The sequence below is a fragment of the Babylonia areolata genome, chromosome 2, assembly GCF_041734735.1.
Source record: "Babylonia areolata isolate BAREFJ2019XMU chromosome 2, ASM4173473v1, whole genome shotgun sequence".
Classification (NCBI taxonomy): Eukaryota; Metazoa; Mollusca; class Gastropoda; order Neogastropoda; family Buccinidae; genus Babylonia; species Babylonia areolata.
The window spans coordinates 39,319,925-39,333,970 of record NC_134877.1 but is presented as its reverse complement, the minus strand read 5'-3'; the positions used below and the strand labels follow the sequence as shown (position 1 = coordinate 39,333,970).

General features: G+C 40.3%; 1 protein-coding gene across 1 annotated transcript in view; it reads left to right on the top strand.

Annotated features, from left to right (window-relative positions):
- LOC143279438 (general transcription and DNA repair factor IIH helicase/translocase subunit XPB-like) overlaps window positions 1-12,113 on the top strand; it is a 30,140-nt gene extending 18,027 nt beyond the window's left edge. Inside the window, exons 14-20 of the mRNA XM_076583481.1 lie at window positions 1,471-1,536; window positions 2,192-2,328; window positions 4,472-4,568; window positions 7,110-7,227; window positions 9,264-9,412; window positions 9,701-9,817; window positions 11,115-12,113. Of these exons, the coding sequence (XP_076439596.1) occupies window positions 1,471-1,536; window positions 2,192-2,328; window positions 4,472-4,568; window positions 7,110-7,227; window positions 9,264-9,412; window positions 9,701-9,817; window positions 11,115-11,228 (798 nt within the window). The 3' untranslated portion in view covers window positions 11,229-12,113. The remainder of the gene's footprint in view (window positions 1-1,470; window positions 1,537-2,191; window positions 2,329-4,471; window positions 4,569-7,109; window positions 7,228-9,263; window positions 9,413-9,700; window positions 9,818-11,114) is intronic.
- Window positions 12,114-14,046: the final 1,933 nt, after the last annotated feature.

Sequence of the window (14,046 nt, the reverse complement as noted above, 5' to 3'; positions counted from 1 at the left end):
GTTTTGCCGCAGTCCCAGCACCAGCAGTCACCCACTCATTAGAGGAGACCCTGCACTGCTGCTGAGTCACTTTGGTGATGTTCAGCATCCTCCCTTCCAGGGTAGAGACCACTGCCACATACCAATGACAGTCCCTTCTTGAATCAGTCAACACCAAAGACCTTGACAGGAACTTGCCACAAGCAAGGAAATGGAGGGGTATCGAAACTGAGGTCACAATTAGAGCAGGGCACAGCACAAGAAATTTGTATTGAGCTCTGCTTTCGCTGCCGTGGCTTGTCCAATGAGTGATGTAAGCTTATGCAGGGATGGATATATGCATATGAAGGCAAAAGCACAGTAATGTGGAGTGGAGCTTGATTAGTTTTACTGACAAAAGTTACATACTTTTGGGAAGAGAATGTTTATCACTTCTTAAAAGCTGTGCTATTTATTGTTATGTGTAGAATGAAAATGATCATGGAAGGAAAAAAAAGATTGTTTTGTGACTCTTAACAGGTGTAAGGAAAGAAAAGCACTTATCTCCAATGATGTTTTGTTACTCTTGCCAAGTGTAAGAAAGGTAAAGCACTTATCTCCTGCAGAGGCCACTGAAGTAATTCTCATTGCTATCACCTTGAACCCAGTCTAGAAGCCATCTCAAACCAAGGAGTGAAAGTAACATTTATATATATATATATATATATTTTTTTTTTTTTTTTTTTTTTTTTTCCCCAAGCTTCCACGTTCACTCACTTTTATGTGCATAACTGTTTTTACCCCACCATAATTTGTTTTTGGGGTTGTACATGCTGGGCTTGTTCATGTTTCCACAACCCACTTATCTCTGACATGGATTACGGGATGTTTAACATGCGCATTTGATCTGCTTGCATACACACATAAAGAGGGTACAGGCACAAGCAGGTGTGCATGTCCCTTGACCTGGGAGACTGGGAAAAAAAAAAGTCTGCCTTGAACCCACCAGGCAGCATGACTGGGATTCGGACCCAGGACCCTCAGATTTAAAGTTCAACGCTTTGACCACTTGGCTGTTGCACCGTTAAGTGAAATGACTGAAATTGGAGAAAATTGTCAAAAGAATGTAAAACATGATTGAAAGGTAATCAGTCAGCTTGTCTTCTTGAGGTTCTTTTTAAGATAGGCACAATGCCTGCTGTCAAAACTGGTGATCACCTTTTCATCTTTGTTAGGACTTAGGAGATAAAGAATGGTTTCTTTCTTTAAAGGTGTAGTGGTTTAATCCATACAGACTTCTTATATTCTGTATGTTTGTGGGTGTGTGTGTGTGTAATGGGCATGTGTGTGTGTGTGTTTGGAAGAGTATGCATATCTATGTGTGTGTGTGTGTGTGTGTGTGTGTGTGTGTGTGTGTGTGTAAATGCTCCTATGCAGGTAGTGGCTGTGAGAGGTCTAAGGCTCTAGGTAAAGGCCATTATTTCACTGTACAAGTAATTCCCTGTGTTTCAGGTTTGGTGCCCAATGACGCCCGAGTTCTACAGAGAGTACCTGACCACAAAATCACAGAAAAAGCTGGTTAGCTTTCTGGATTTCTTTTGATTTTTTTTTTTTTTAATTTTCATTCTTTCATTATCTTCTTCTTCTTCTTTGTTCGTGGGCTGCAACTCCCACGTTCACTCGTATATACACGAGTGGGCTTTTACGTGTATGACCGTTTTTTACCCCGCCATGTAGGCAGCCATACTCTGCTTCGGGGGTATTCCTTCATTACAATTTAAGGATGTGTCTCTTTTCATCACTCTTTGACAGATGCACAAAGCAAATGTCTGTTGTGATGTATAGTTAGAGGGGATGCACTTTCTGTTTTATTCATGTGTTCATTATCATTAAAAACAAAAAGAAGTCAACAGTTATATGATGTGCTTAAAATTTAAGCTTATTTGTATTTGATGGAAGGCCTTGTAAAAATAAACAATTGTGAATCATATTTTTAATGTCCTGTGAATTACATGTATTCAAACAGTTTGCGATTTTTTTTTGTTTTTGTTTTGTTTTGTTTTTGTCTATTGCATTGAAGGTTATATTTTCTCTTCAACATCATCACCCTAACAGTTCCACACTAAATACCACACCAGTACAGCAAAATGACAACTTATTTTGCATTTGGCAATGTTTGCAAATGACTCTTCTTTCGGTCAGGTTCTGAAACCCTTCATGATATTTGTTGCAGCTGCTGTACGGCATGAACCCCAACAAATTCCGAGCGTGCCAGTTCCTGATTCGGTACCACGAGCGACGCAACGACAAAATCATCGTGTTCTCTGACAATGTCTTCGCCCTTCAGCATTATGCCTTGATGCTGAACAAGTAATGACAACTTGACATCTGTTGTTTTCCTGACAAGAATTTTAGTAGTAGTAGTAGTAGTATTTTCTCCTTTTTTTTCATATTTAAATATTCATTTACTTCTTTACTTGTTTAATTGCTATCCCTTTTTTTTCTTAATAATAATAATAATGGATACTTATATAGCACACTATCCAGAAATCTGCTCTCAGTACTTTACAAAAACACTTTTGTTAACATAAAACATTATATCGATGTTGCATACACCAAAATGTGACCACACACACACACACACACCACACACACACACACACACACACACACACACACACACACACACTGCATACATACATTTTAACATTCATGTGTATCTAACAGCTACCCTAACACACACGCACACATAGGCAGGCACAAACTTACATAAACACACGCACACACAATACACATTCATATACATGCATGTAGTTATGTACACATACATATGTATACACACATAGTCAAGCACAGCTAAAGCAAAGGAAGTGGACCTGCCACAATTGAACTTACTGCTGAGGGAAAAGGTGAGTTTTGAGACGAGATTTAAAAGATGCGAGGGAATCAGAATGACGGAGGTTATCAGGGAGCTTGTTCCACATCTTTGACGATTGAAAAGAAAACGATCTGTGTCCATAGGTCTTACTTCTGACGTGAGGTATCCTGAGAAGTCGAGTATCAGACGTAGAACGGAGCTGGCGAGATGGGGTATAGATATGGAGGAGTTCAGAAAGATACTTGGGGCCAGATCCGTTGACTGCAGAAAAGGTCAGAGTGGATAGCTTATAGTCTATTCGATCAGAAACAGGCAACCAGTGGAGAGACTGAAGGAGAGGAGAAACATGGTCAAATTTAGAAGCTCTGCAAATGAGTCTGGCAGCGTTATTGTGAATTCGTTGGAGTCTGTCTAACAGATATTTGGGAAGGCTGGCCAAAAGAGAGTTGCAGTAATCCAATCTTGAGAGAACCAGAGAGCATACAAGTGTCTTGGTTGCATCGGTTGAGAGATAGTGGCGGATAGAGCTGATTCTACGCAGTTCCAAATAGGCAACTTTACAGATATTCGAAATGTGCTGTTGGAAGGAAAGAGTCTGGTCTAGGATTACACCAAGACTGTGAACAGAAGGAGAAAGTGAAACAGGTGAGCTATTGATCAGAACAGAGTCAGGAAAGGAAGGATGCTGACAAAACTTCTTTGGACAGGTTATCATAAATTCAGTCTTATCATTTAGTTGCAGCTTGTTGAGAGTCATCCAGTCCTTTAGGCTGGCAATGCACTCCTGTGTTTTAGTCACCAGTGCATCAAATTCAGCTATGGAAGCCGACTCCCATATTTAAATATTCATTTACTTCTTTATATGTTTGTTTGTTGTTGTTTTTTGTTTTTTGGTAGTTTTTTTTTTCTCAAGGCCTGACGAAGCGCGTTGGGTTACACTGCTAGTCAGGTATCTGCTTGGCACATGTTGTATAGCGTATATGGATTTGTCCAAACACAGTGACACCTCCTTGAGCTACTGATACTGAGACTGATATAGACAAGAGAATGCTGTTCATTGGCATGAGTGGAGTGTTGGCTTCGTGGAAGCATGTCCACCTTAGAAGTGAGAGAATCTGAGCACACTGGTTCACATCACACACACACCAGTATTTCTCCCCCTTCTCTAGACCTTGAGTGGTGGTTCGGACGCTAGTCATTCCGATGAGATGATAAACTGAGGTCCTGTGTGTAGCATGTACTTGTTGCATACAAAAGAACCCCATGGAGACAGAGGGTTGTCCCTGACAAAATTCTGTCGAAGAATCCACTTTGATAAGAAAACAAATACGTTCATCTTTGTATGGAAGCTATATTAATGCATACATTTTCTGGGAGCAGCAAAATTCTGCAAAGTAATGGGACATCTATGTGAATATGCTATGGGAATTTTTTTTTTCTTACTCATCAGATCTCATTCATCAAAAAAAAAAAAAAAAAAAAAAAAATTAGATTTTGACTCAGTGTACAGAAAGGCTATTGTGTTTAAACACCATCATCCCCACCTCCCTCCACCTCTTTCCTCTGTCTCTGCACAAGAATCAGCGGTATGTAAGTACATGAATACTGTCATCATCATCATGGTGTTTGTTTCAGGCCATACCTGTATGGACCGACCAACCAGTCTGAACGTCTGCACATCCTGCAGAACTTTCAGCACAATCCAAAGGTCAACACCATCTTTGTGTCAAAGGTGCGCTGGATTTCTTCTTGAATCTGAAACTGAATGAAGGCTTACTTGAAGAGTTCTGATGTTTGCCAGTTACTTCCCCTGTGGAGATGCAGGGGTCGGGGGATGGAGAGGGTGGGGTCAGGGGGGTTGGGGGAGCGGGGGGGGGGGGGGGGTCTTTCAGTGTAAATAGCATCCCCACCTTCTGGAACTCCTGTGCTAGAAATTTCCCCTTTTCTATTGCTGTCTTTATTTCTCACTTTTTTTCTTCTTCTTCTTCTTCCTTCACTGTTGTCTCCTTTTGCTTCCTTCCCAGTCCATTCACTTTTCTTTTTTTGAACAAGCCTTGACACTTTTCTTTTTTCCTCAGTTTATGATGTACTGTCTGTGCTGTTTTGCTCTGGCCATTGGTAGTGAAATTGTAGAACTGGGATGGGCACTTGCTGTCCATTCTGCAGTGTTATTTGGATATATGGCCGCTTTATGTTTTCTTTTTGTTTGGTTTTGAAGTTGGGTTGTTTTTTTCTCCCTTTTTTTTTAATTATTTTTTTTTAATGATTTTATGAAATCTGGGGATGATAAATTGAGCTGAACTGCTGACGTCCTCACCATGGCCTAATCTTACTTGCCCCAAAGAGCTTAATGGTTAAGATAATGTGTCAGGAACTGTGTTTCGTAGGTTCACCTATCTTAAAGTGCTTTTTTGTTTGTTTGTTGTTTTTTGTATATGTGACAGTTTTGTGTTTAACGCATTGGACATTGTGCAGTTGGGCAGTCCTGATATGGACCTGTGTGGTCAGCTGGACTACAAGCAATGATGATAATAATTATACTAATTATTGCCACTAACTTACTAACTGTGTAGCTTGTTTCATTTCAGACCACGTCTTTTTTAATATTGGAGAAGAAGCTTGTCCCTCTCTCTTTCTCTCCATCCTGTTTGTCCTACTTTTTTTTTTTTCTTTTTTTTTTTTTTTTTTTAAAGGAGAAATCAGAGGATGCTTAAAAGTTCTGCATTTGAGCAGGACAGACTCAGCATCCGTGGAAGTCGTCTTTTCTTTATTTTTTCTTTTTGTTTCTTTTTTTTTTCTATCACCATTTTTTTCCTTTTTATGTAGTATTATTTTGTTTCTTTTTGTTTGTCTTTTCTTTTTTTTCATTTCCTTTTTTCTTTTCTTTCTCCCCCTATTTTTTCATGTAATCTGTTAAGGAGGAAGGTGGCAGAATGATTAAGATGCTCATCTGCCAGTACAGAGAGTCCGTGAGGGTCTGAGTTCAAATTCCACTCTCGCCATTTCTCTGAAGTTTTACTAGAAAATCAAACTGAGTGTCTAGTCATTTGGATGAGACGAAAAACTGAGGTCCCGTGTGCAGCACGCACTTGGTTCACTGGAAAAGAACTCATGGCAACAAGAGTGTTGTCCTCTGGCAAAATGTCTGTCAAAGAAATCCACTCCAATAGGTACACAATATGCATGCACTCAAGGTCTGACTCAGCGCGTTGGGTTATGCTGCTGGTCAGGCATCTCCCAAGCAGATGTGGTGTAGCATATATGGATTTGTCCAAGCATATATGGATTTGTCCAAATGCAATGATGCCTCCTTGAGAAATTGAAACTGAAACTGAAAAAACTTGTAATCTGCCTTCTTCTCATTAGCATGCTCAAACATTTTCAAGGCCATGCAACATATAAACATATACATGGTGGTTTCACACACAATTGTAGTGTCTGAAAGAGGTGAGGTAAGCCCGATCTTTCTGTTTGTCCTGCTGATTGATCATTCCCCTCTTAACCTCGCCATCTACCTGCCCCTCCCTTCCAGCCCACATGTGCCATTTTCCCCCATTTCTGAAGAAGGGAGAGTCAAATACCTTGATGAAAGGATAAAGGTGGATTTACTATAGTCATGACTGTCAAAAGAATATTGCCAGTATACACTGGTGCCATTTTCTGTCAAGCTGAAGGGTCACAGGCAGTTCATGTCTGTCAGGATTTTTAGAAAATAGGAAGCTGATTTTATCAATGTGCTCCAGGTAATATATTTCCAGTCTTTTTTTTTATGGAAACTATTTTATCATTAAGCCTCAGATAATTCATTTCCAGGTATGATTTTGAAAAAAAGAAAAAGAAAAAAAGAAAGGTGCTCTTATCATGCCTCCAGTAATTCATTTCCAGTCTATGATTTTGAAAAAATGAAAGGTACTCTTATCATGCATCCGGTAATTGATTTCCAGTCATGATTTTGAAAAAAAAGAAAGGTGCTCTTATCATGCCTCCAGTAATTCATTTCCAGTCTATGATTTTGAAAAAATGAAAGGTACTCTTATCATGCATCCGGTAATTGATTTCCAGTCATGATTTTGAAAAAAAGGAGACTGTCATGCTGTTCTCTGCACATGGATGCATGTGTGTATGGCTGAATGTGGTTAGTCATTTTCGGGTGTGGCTGCATGTGAATGGATGATTGCCAGCACATTGAGAATAAATTCTTAGAGAAATGCACTGTACAAGTGCCAGTCATTAATATTATTACTATTATGACTGTGATGCTGACATGTGTCAGGTGGCAGACACATCATTCGACTTGCCAGAAGCCAATGTGCTGATTCAGATCTCAGCTCACGGCGGGTCCAGGCGGCAGGAGGCACAGCGACTGGGCAGAATTCTGCGTGCCAAGAAAGGTCAGTTTGGAGACATGTTGGCTCTTGGAATCATTTCGTATGCCCCGGGTTCAGTGCCATTTATAGATAGGTCAGTCTGGAGGCATATTTTGCTCTTGGAATCATTTCGTATGCCCTGGGTTCAGCGGTGTTTATAGATAGGTCAGTTGAATTCATCCCCATGGTTATTAACACAATGAGCAAAAATGCCCCAAAAAGAGAACCTGCCTTACATTTTATATGAAACTCAGCTTGACAGAAGCATTATGAATGATTGGAAATGTATGGTGGACATGCCCTCACTGTTGAAGCAACCAAACCTCTTGTCACTTCCCTGATTCTTTCCTGCCTTGATTTCTGTAACCATCTTTTTTCATATTGATGTTAATTGTTAGCACTCTGTGCTACTGTGCGAAGGAGATACAGAATTATAAGTACCCATTAGTAGTAGTAGTAGTAGTAGTGAATTTAGAACATGTAATTAATCTTAATTGCCAAGCAATTAAAACTTCAAAATCTCCCCCCACACACACCCCAATTTTATCCTCATCCTTCCCAGCTTTTAAAGTTTTAAAAAAGAATTTTTGTTTGACACGATTCAGTAAATTTAAACAAAGAGAAGAGCCGGAAGCACCCTGAGGAGTGTCGAGTCAGATGAAATTCCCTGTGGCCAAAGTTATTGGCAGGGTTTCCTCAGGCCTTTTCTTCTTCTCCTTCTTTCATCCCTTCTCATTTCCCCTTAACTCTGTGAAGAGTCACTAAAGCGCAGCATCGACTCTTCAAGGTCTGTTGGCTATGTGTCAAAGGCTGGGTCTTTTCAAATGTTTTCCTGACATTTCGCAGTGTTGTCAGTCCATTGTTGTTTTTCTGTCTTCGCGTCTGTCTCCCTCCCTCAACAGTTCCTTGGAGGATCCTCCAGTGCTGCAGATATATAGGCACTCCTTGTGATGCTTTCCCTCTGGCCAAAGTTGTAGACAGTCCATATGTGGCATTTCCAATAACCAGAATTGTAGGCAGTCCTTATGTGGGGTTCACTGTGGCTGAAGTCGTAGGCAGTCCTTTTGTAGGATTTAGATGATGGTATTGCATGAATGGGCAGAAATTATGGGCAGTCCTCAAAGAACTTTCAGGGATCCAGTGAGAGAACAAGGGTTCTTTATAGTGTGCATACATTTGGGCTTATAATTTAAATATGTAGTTCTTTGATGCAGGCACACTCGGACACACACATACACACATAGTTTTTGTTGGTGTGTGATCAATTCCATATGTTATGGGCAGTTTGGTTTCTGGTTATTCAAAGAGTGCATGACAAAAGTGTTCACTTGCCACAGTAACAAATACACACACAAATGCATACATACATGCTTGGGCATGCAAACCCCCACCACCACACATACTCACAAACATAAACTACAGAAGCCAAATAGATTATTCCCTTATGCACTCATTTCACAGGTTACAACGTCAAATAGTAATTTTGCACTTTTCAGATCACAGTGAGATTTGATTGCTGATCTGTTTAAAATTCACTGACATGATTTCTGGATGGCTCTCTTAACTGATGTATGCCCGTAAGTCTAGGGCTTGGGGGAAAAAAAAACAGAACAAGACAAACATGGAAAAATAGTAGATAGAAATGTCTTTTGATCCACAAATCAACCTTTTGTTTTGAAATTGCGATTTTCTAACATGTCATGGTAATTGTAAACTTTAAATATCTTACTCTTCTGATAGAGCATGTTCATTAGGAACCAGTGAAGTTAAGAACAAGGTAAATGTTGTTTTTGTCATTGCTGGTATGATTGATAATAGAGAACATTCATTCGGAAGGTTAAGGTAATACATGTAGTCTTTGAATCTGTTTTATGCTTTTGTGCGTGAAATCTTTTATGTTTCTTGTAAAGCGTTTTCAGCTCCCTTTAAGGGAGGAAAGCAGTCAGCAAGTATTCATTAATATTATTATTATTAAGAATGCTGTTATTATTGTGGTTGCTGCCTCATTGATTTAAGTTTAAACGCACCTTTTAATTTTTTTTGTTTTTGCATACACCTAGGTTCGGCAGCGGAAGAGTACAATGCCTACTTCTACTCCCTGGTGTCTCAAGACACAGTGGAAATGGCCTTCTCCCTAAAACGTCAGCGTTTCTTGGTCAACCAGGGGTACAGCTACAAGGTCATCACCCGTCTTGATGGCATGGATGAGGTGGGTTCGGCACTCTGGGTGTGTGTGTGTGTGTGTGTGTGTGTGTGCATGCGGATGTGAGTGAACGTTCATGTGTGTGTGTGTGTGGATGCAAGTTCATGTGTGTTTGTGATAGTAGCGTTGTAATTGTTTGTTTTTTGTTGTTTATTTTTCAGGGGGAATTCAAATAGAGGTTTAGTTTACAATGGTATCATGGAATTTTTCACGGAACATCCAGCATAGTATATAAAAGTCCTGTAAAAGGGGTCGGTAGCAGGGTTTGTCAGAAGAATGTGTGTTTGTGGACAGGAGGAGCTGCTGTACGGCACCAAAGAAGAACAGATACAGCTTCTGCAGAAAGTGCTGGCAGCCACCGACAAAGATGCTGAGGAGGAGCGCGGTGTTGGGGAACTGGGCAAGGGGGGCGTAAGTTCACGTTTAATTGCTGTGATTTTACTGTATCTGTCTATCATCCTTTCTCTCTCATGAGAGGTCTCATCACACCTAATCATTCATGCTACACTGCACTAACATCCTTAGCTGGCAAGTGGCTGACTGATATCATGGATAACTTTACTGGAGTTCTATTTTTAGACTTCACAAAAGCCTTTGATATGATTGATCATGCACTTCTTCTTGAAAAAAAACCAACTTATAATTTATGGCTTATCAAACAATGCATTTGATCTCTTGCGCTCATTTTTATCTGATAGGAAACAACTAGTGATGATTAATAGAAAAGAATCTTCTCTCTTACCTATTGAATATGGTATTCCTCAGGGTTCTGTGTTCTCCCCTCCCCTACCGCACCACCCTCACCCCCACCCCCAACCCCATCCCCCCCACCCTCAACAGTTTTTTGTCTCTCTCCTCCGTATCTCTTCCTTCCTTACCTTCTTCCTTCTCTCCTTCATGCATATGTATACTATTTTATTTTGTGGATAATTGTGTATTTTCTGTGCCATTTGTTTGCCTTGCAATGTGTATATATTTTTTTCTCCTTTTTTTCTTTTGCATTTCCTAAACTAGTTTATCCATTTTCTTTTCAAGGGTAAGATGAAAACAGACCAATAAGTGCCTATTCCTTTTCTCTCAATAAAAACGTTTCAATTTCGATTTCAATTTCTCTCTCTTTCTCTCGTTCTGCATATATATATATATATATATATATATATATATTGTTCTGTACTTTTACATGTACACAGTTGTGGTTTAACTTTTATTTTTGTTGCACTGTTGCTTAATACTTTGTTCCCCAGGCTGGCGGAAGTAAGCTTGACAAAAATAGTTATGACAATTGTATGGCCTTGGGGGGAAAGAAAGCAATTTTTCATCATCACGTGAGATCACATGGTGGTGATGCATTTCTTATGGATTTCAGGATATTTTCTGTGTGTTCCATTTTAGGTCCATTATTGTGGGTCCAGTATCACTTCTTTCATTTCTTCTTTCCAATATGTTCATTTGTTGTAATGGATTTGAATGTTTCTAACAATTATGACATGTGCAGTTTGATCCTGTTAGATATGTTTCTGTCTTTCTGTGTCCGCTGTTTAGCATACTGGTCTCCTTGTCCACTTGAGCATTCATCAGGGTTGAAATGCATAGAATCAAAACTAAAGACATATTTGTCTTTTGTGTTTCCAGTGAACTACACTATAGAGTGTACACAGAAAAAAAGAAATTTCTTTATCCTTTTTTTTTCTTTTTTCCCCCTCTGCAGATCCAGCGCAAGTCTGGCACAATGAGCTCCATGTCAGGAGCGGACGACACCATCTACATGGAGTACAGGAAAAAAGCCCAGCATCCACTGTTCAAAAAGTTCAAGCAAAAATAGACTGCTTCCATGCTGGCCTGACACAAATGCTGATGGAGGTGCTTCTGCAGAATTCTGGAGTAGCATCTGTTGGACTGTGTTTCTGGCTTGGTCATAGGACCCTTGTGTATTCTTGACAGCTTCAGACTTGTGAGCGTTAATTTTTCTGTCATGGACTGCGGAACACACTTCCCCACCAGTCAGAGAACAGTCTCAGTGCAGATGTACACTTGTCAGCTGTATGTCATTTTGCTGGAATGATGAAAGACTTGGATCTGTCGCAGTTGTCCTCAATTTGATGTCCTCCCATTTAAAGTGATATTAGACGGGTGGGGGTGGAGGGGCTGGGGGTGGGTGTGCAGGAAAAGTGGTGGTGTGGGAGAAGGGAGTGGGGATGAGGGAGGGGTTGTTAAGGAACAGAAGGAACAGATTCATGTAAAACCTTACATGTGTGCACGAAGAAGAGAGAGAGAGAGAGAGAGACTGTTAAAATTGGAATGAAAGGTGAAAGGAATTGTATTATAAGCAAACTGATGGGGAAAAAAGATAAAGCAAACATAAAAAAAATTGCTTTTAAAATCTGACATTCAAATATCATGTGTTTGCTAGAAATATGTTCTCCACATTTGCATTTAACATCTGTGCTGAATTTTGTTATGAAAGCATTCAGTTTTATCCATATGATAATGCATGAATTTGTCGTAATTTGATAATATTGCTGTTCATGATTAATTGTTTCCAGTTTATAAATTTTATATCAGTTACATTCTCATTTGAGACTTTGCCATTTTGCTGGTATATTTCACTGACTTTGCTCCATGATACTTGTTCAAGGAATGTGTTTTTATATGTGTACAACAGTGTCTGATAATGTGAATGTACTGAATGAATAAAAAGAAAGCAAAATCTTCATTATGAGTGAGTTCATTTGACTGTGAGCAGCTGTCTTTTATTTCTTATTGTGAAATGCACTGAATGAATAAAAAATAAAACAAAATATCTCTGTATGTATCTCCCTCAAGTGCGTATAGATGTATCTGTTCCATCCCTGTTGTCACAAGATGGTCTACACGCTAGATGCACAGACTCCCAAATAAGAGAAGTTGAACAAAAGATTGATCAGTCTATAATCTTAATACACCCCAAATCAAATTACACACAACACAAAATAAAAAAAATAAAATCTAAATCAAAAGAATATTTTTGTCTCATACACATACACTACCAACCCACCTCACCCCCCAAGAAAATAAAATAAAATAAAAGTCTGTCACATTACAGCCCTCCCCACTGCCTCCAAAGTTCACAGTCACACACTGTGATGTCACTCAGCTTTGAATCAAGAGTTCTGGCTCCACACACCTTGTGAGGCACAGATCTGCCCCAGCTGAAGTTGCTGGTCCTTGCAGTGACGAGTAGTTGGAGGAAGGTGGAGGTGTTGACGACAACAGGCACTCTTGTAGTGCAGTAGTGGTAGTAGGTGGAGGTACTGGCTACCCAGAGGTAGGAGAGAGGAGGAAGGCGTCGATGACAAGGACGACAAAGGAACTTGAAGAACTGAAGCAACTGACTGACGAAGAAGATGGAAGTTCAATGTTAGTACCATGGAATCTGCAAACACTGGGGACAGGGGTGAAGCCTTTGCCTGACAATCCTGGCTCCACTCCTAATCTGTCCATTCAAGGGCTCAGACAATTATGCATTCAGCCACAACAAGTGGCCAGTATGTACTTACTGTTCAGTCACCGATAAATAGCTGAAACTGACAGCACGATTCATAGCCCATCAGCTATCACACTATGCACAGTGTTAACTTGCACATTGTATCAAGATTACCCCCTTGCACACAGTACACAACCAGTACTGGAATGGATCTGTACATGTATGGCAAACACACAGGAAATTAACTCACCGTAAAAATATCATCACACATTATTTCACAATGTGTACACATATTTAAATCAAAGTGTTCGACCTACCAGGCTTCCTGTGGTACTTGGCAGAGCAGTGAATTACCCCCAAGTCTTCACACAAGACAGGCCACAGCAGAACATTCACATGAAGAACACTTTTTGGTGCAAACACACCCAATTTAACTGTTCCCTGGCAGCCGACACTACTGCATGTAAATAGGTCAGTACTAAGTGAACTGACCCCAACCACCTGTGTCAGTCTTACACTGCTAACCTTCGGTTATCAAACATAACACAAACTGATCTGGAATGATACGTTGCAGGAACCTTTGCAGATTATTGCTACAACAGGTGATGGGAGTGCATGGCTTGATTAGTCTGAGCATTTATACTGTTCTGAACTTGTCTGGGGGACTTTGTAGCCACGGCTGTTTTTGTGCATGGCGATGATGTTGGTTGCCACGTGGTCTGTAAGACTTCATTTTGATCTTCCTCTTGGTTTTGTCTGCAGGGGTCAGGAATTCCTCAGGTGATAGAACTGGAACCTGGCCTTCTATCACTTTAAAGAGTGTGACAAGCCTTTGTTGCTGCCGTCACTCTTGTAGTGTGGGCAAACCTAGCTCCTGGGGCATCCAGGTGACACATCCTGGGTCTTGTGACTTGTAATCCCTCTTTATGAAGCGTGCTGCCCGTCTCTGCACTCGCTCAAGTCTGTTCTGATCTTTGCCAAGTATGGGTCCCAAACAGTGGCTCCGTAGTCTAGGACAGATCGAACGAGCGAAATGGAGGCTGTACGGCGGCACTCTTGAGGACAGCTGCCCAAGTTTCGTCAGAGGAATCTGAGCGTGTAGAGCTTGCCTTCTTGCAGATGTTTGTAATATGAGTGGACCATTTTAAGTCTGCTGAAAATTTTAATGTGCATTCCC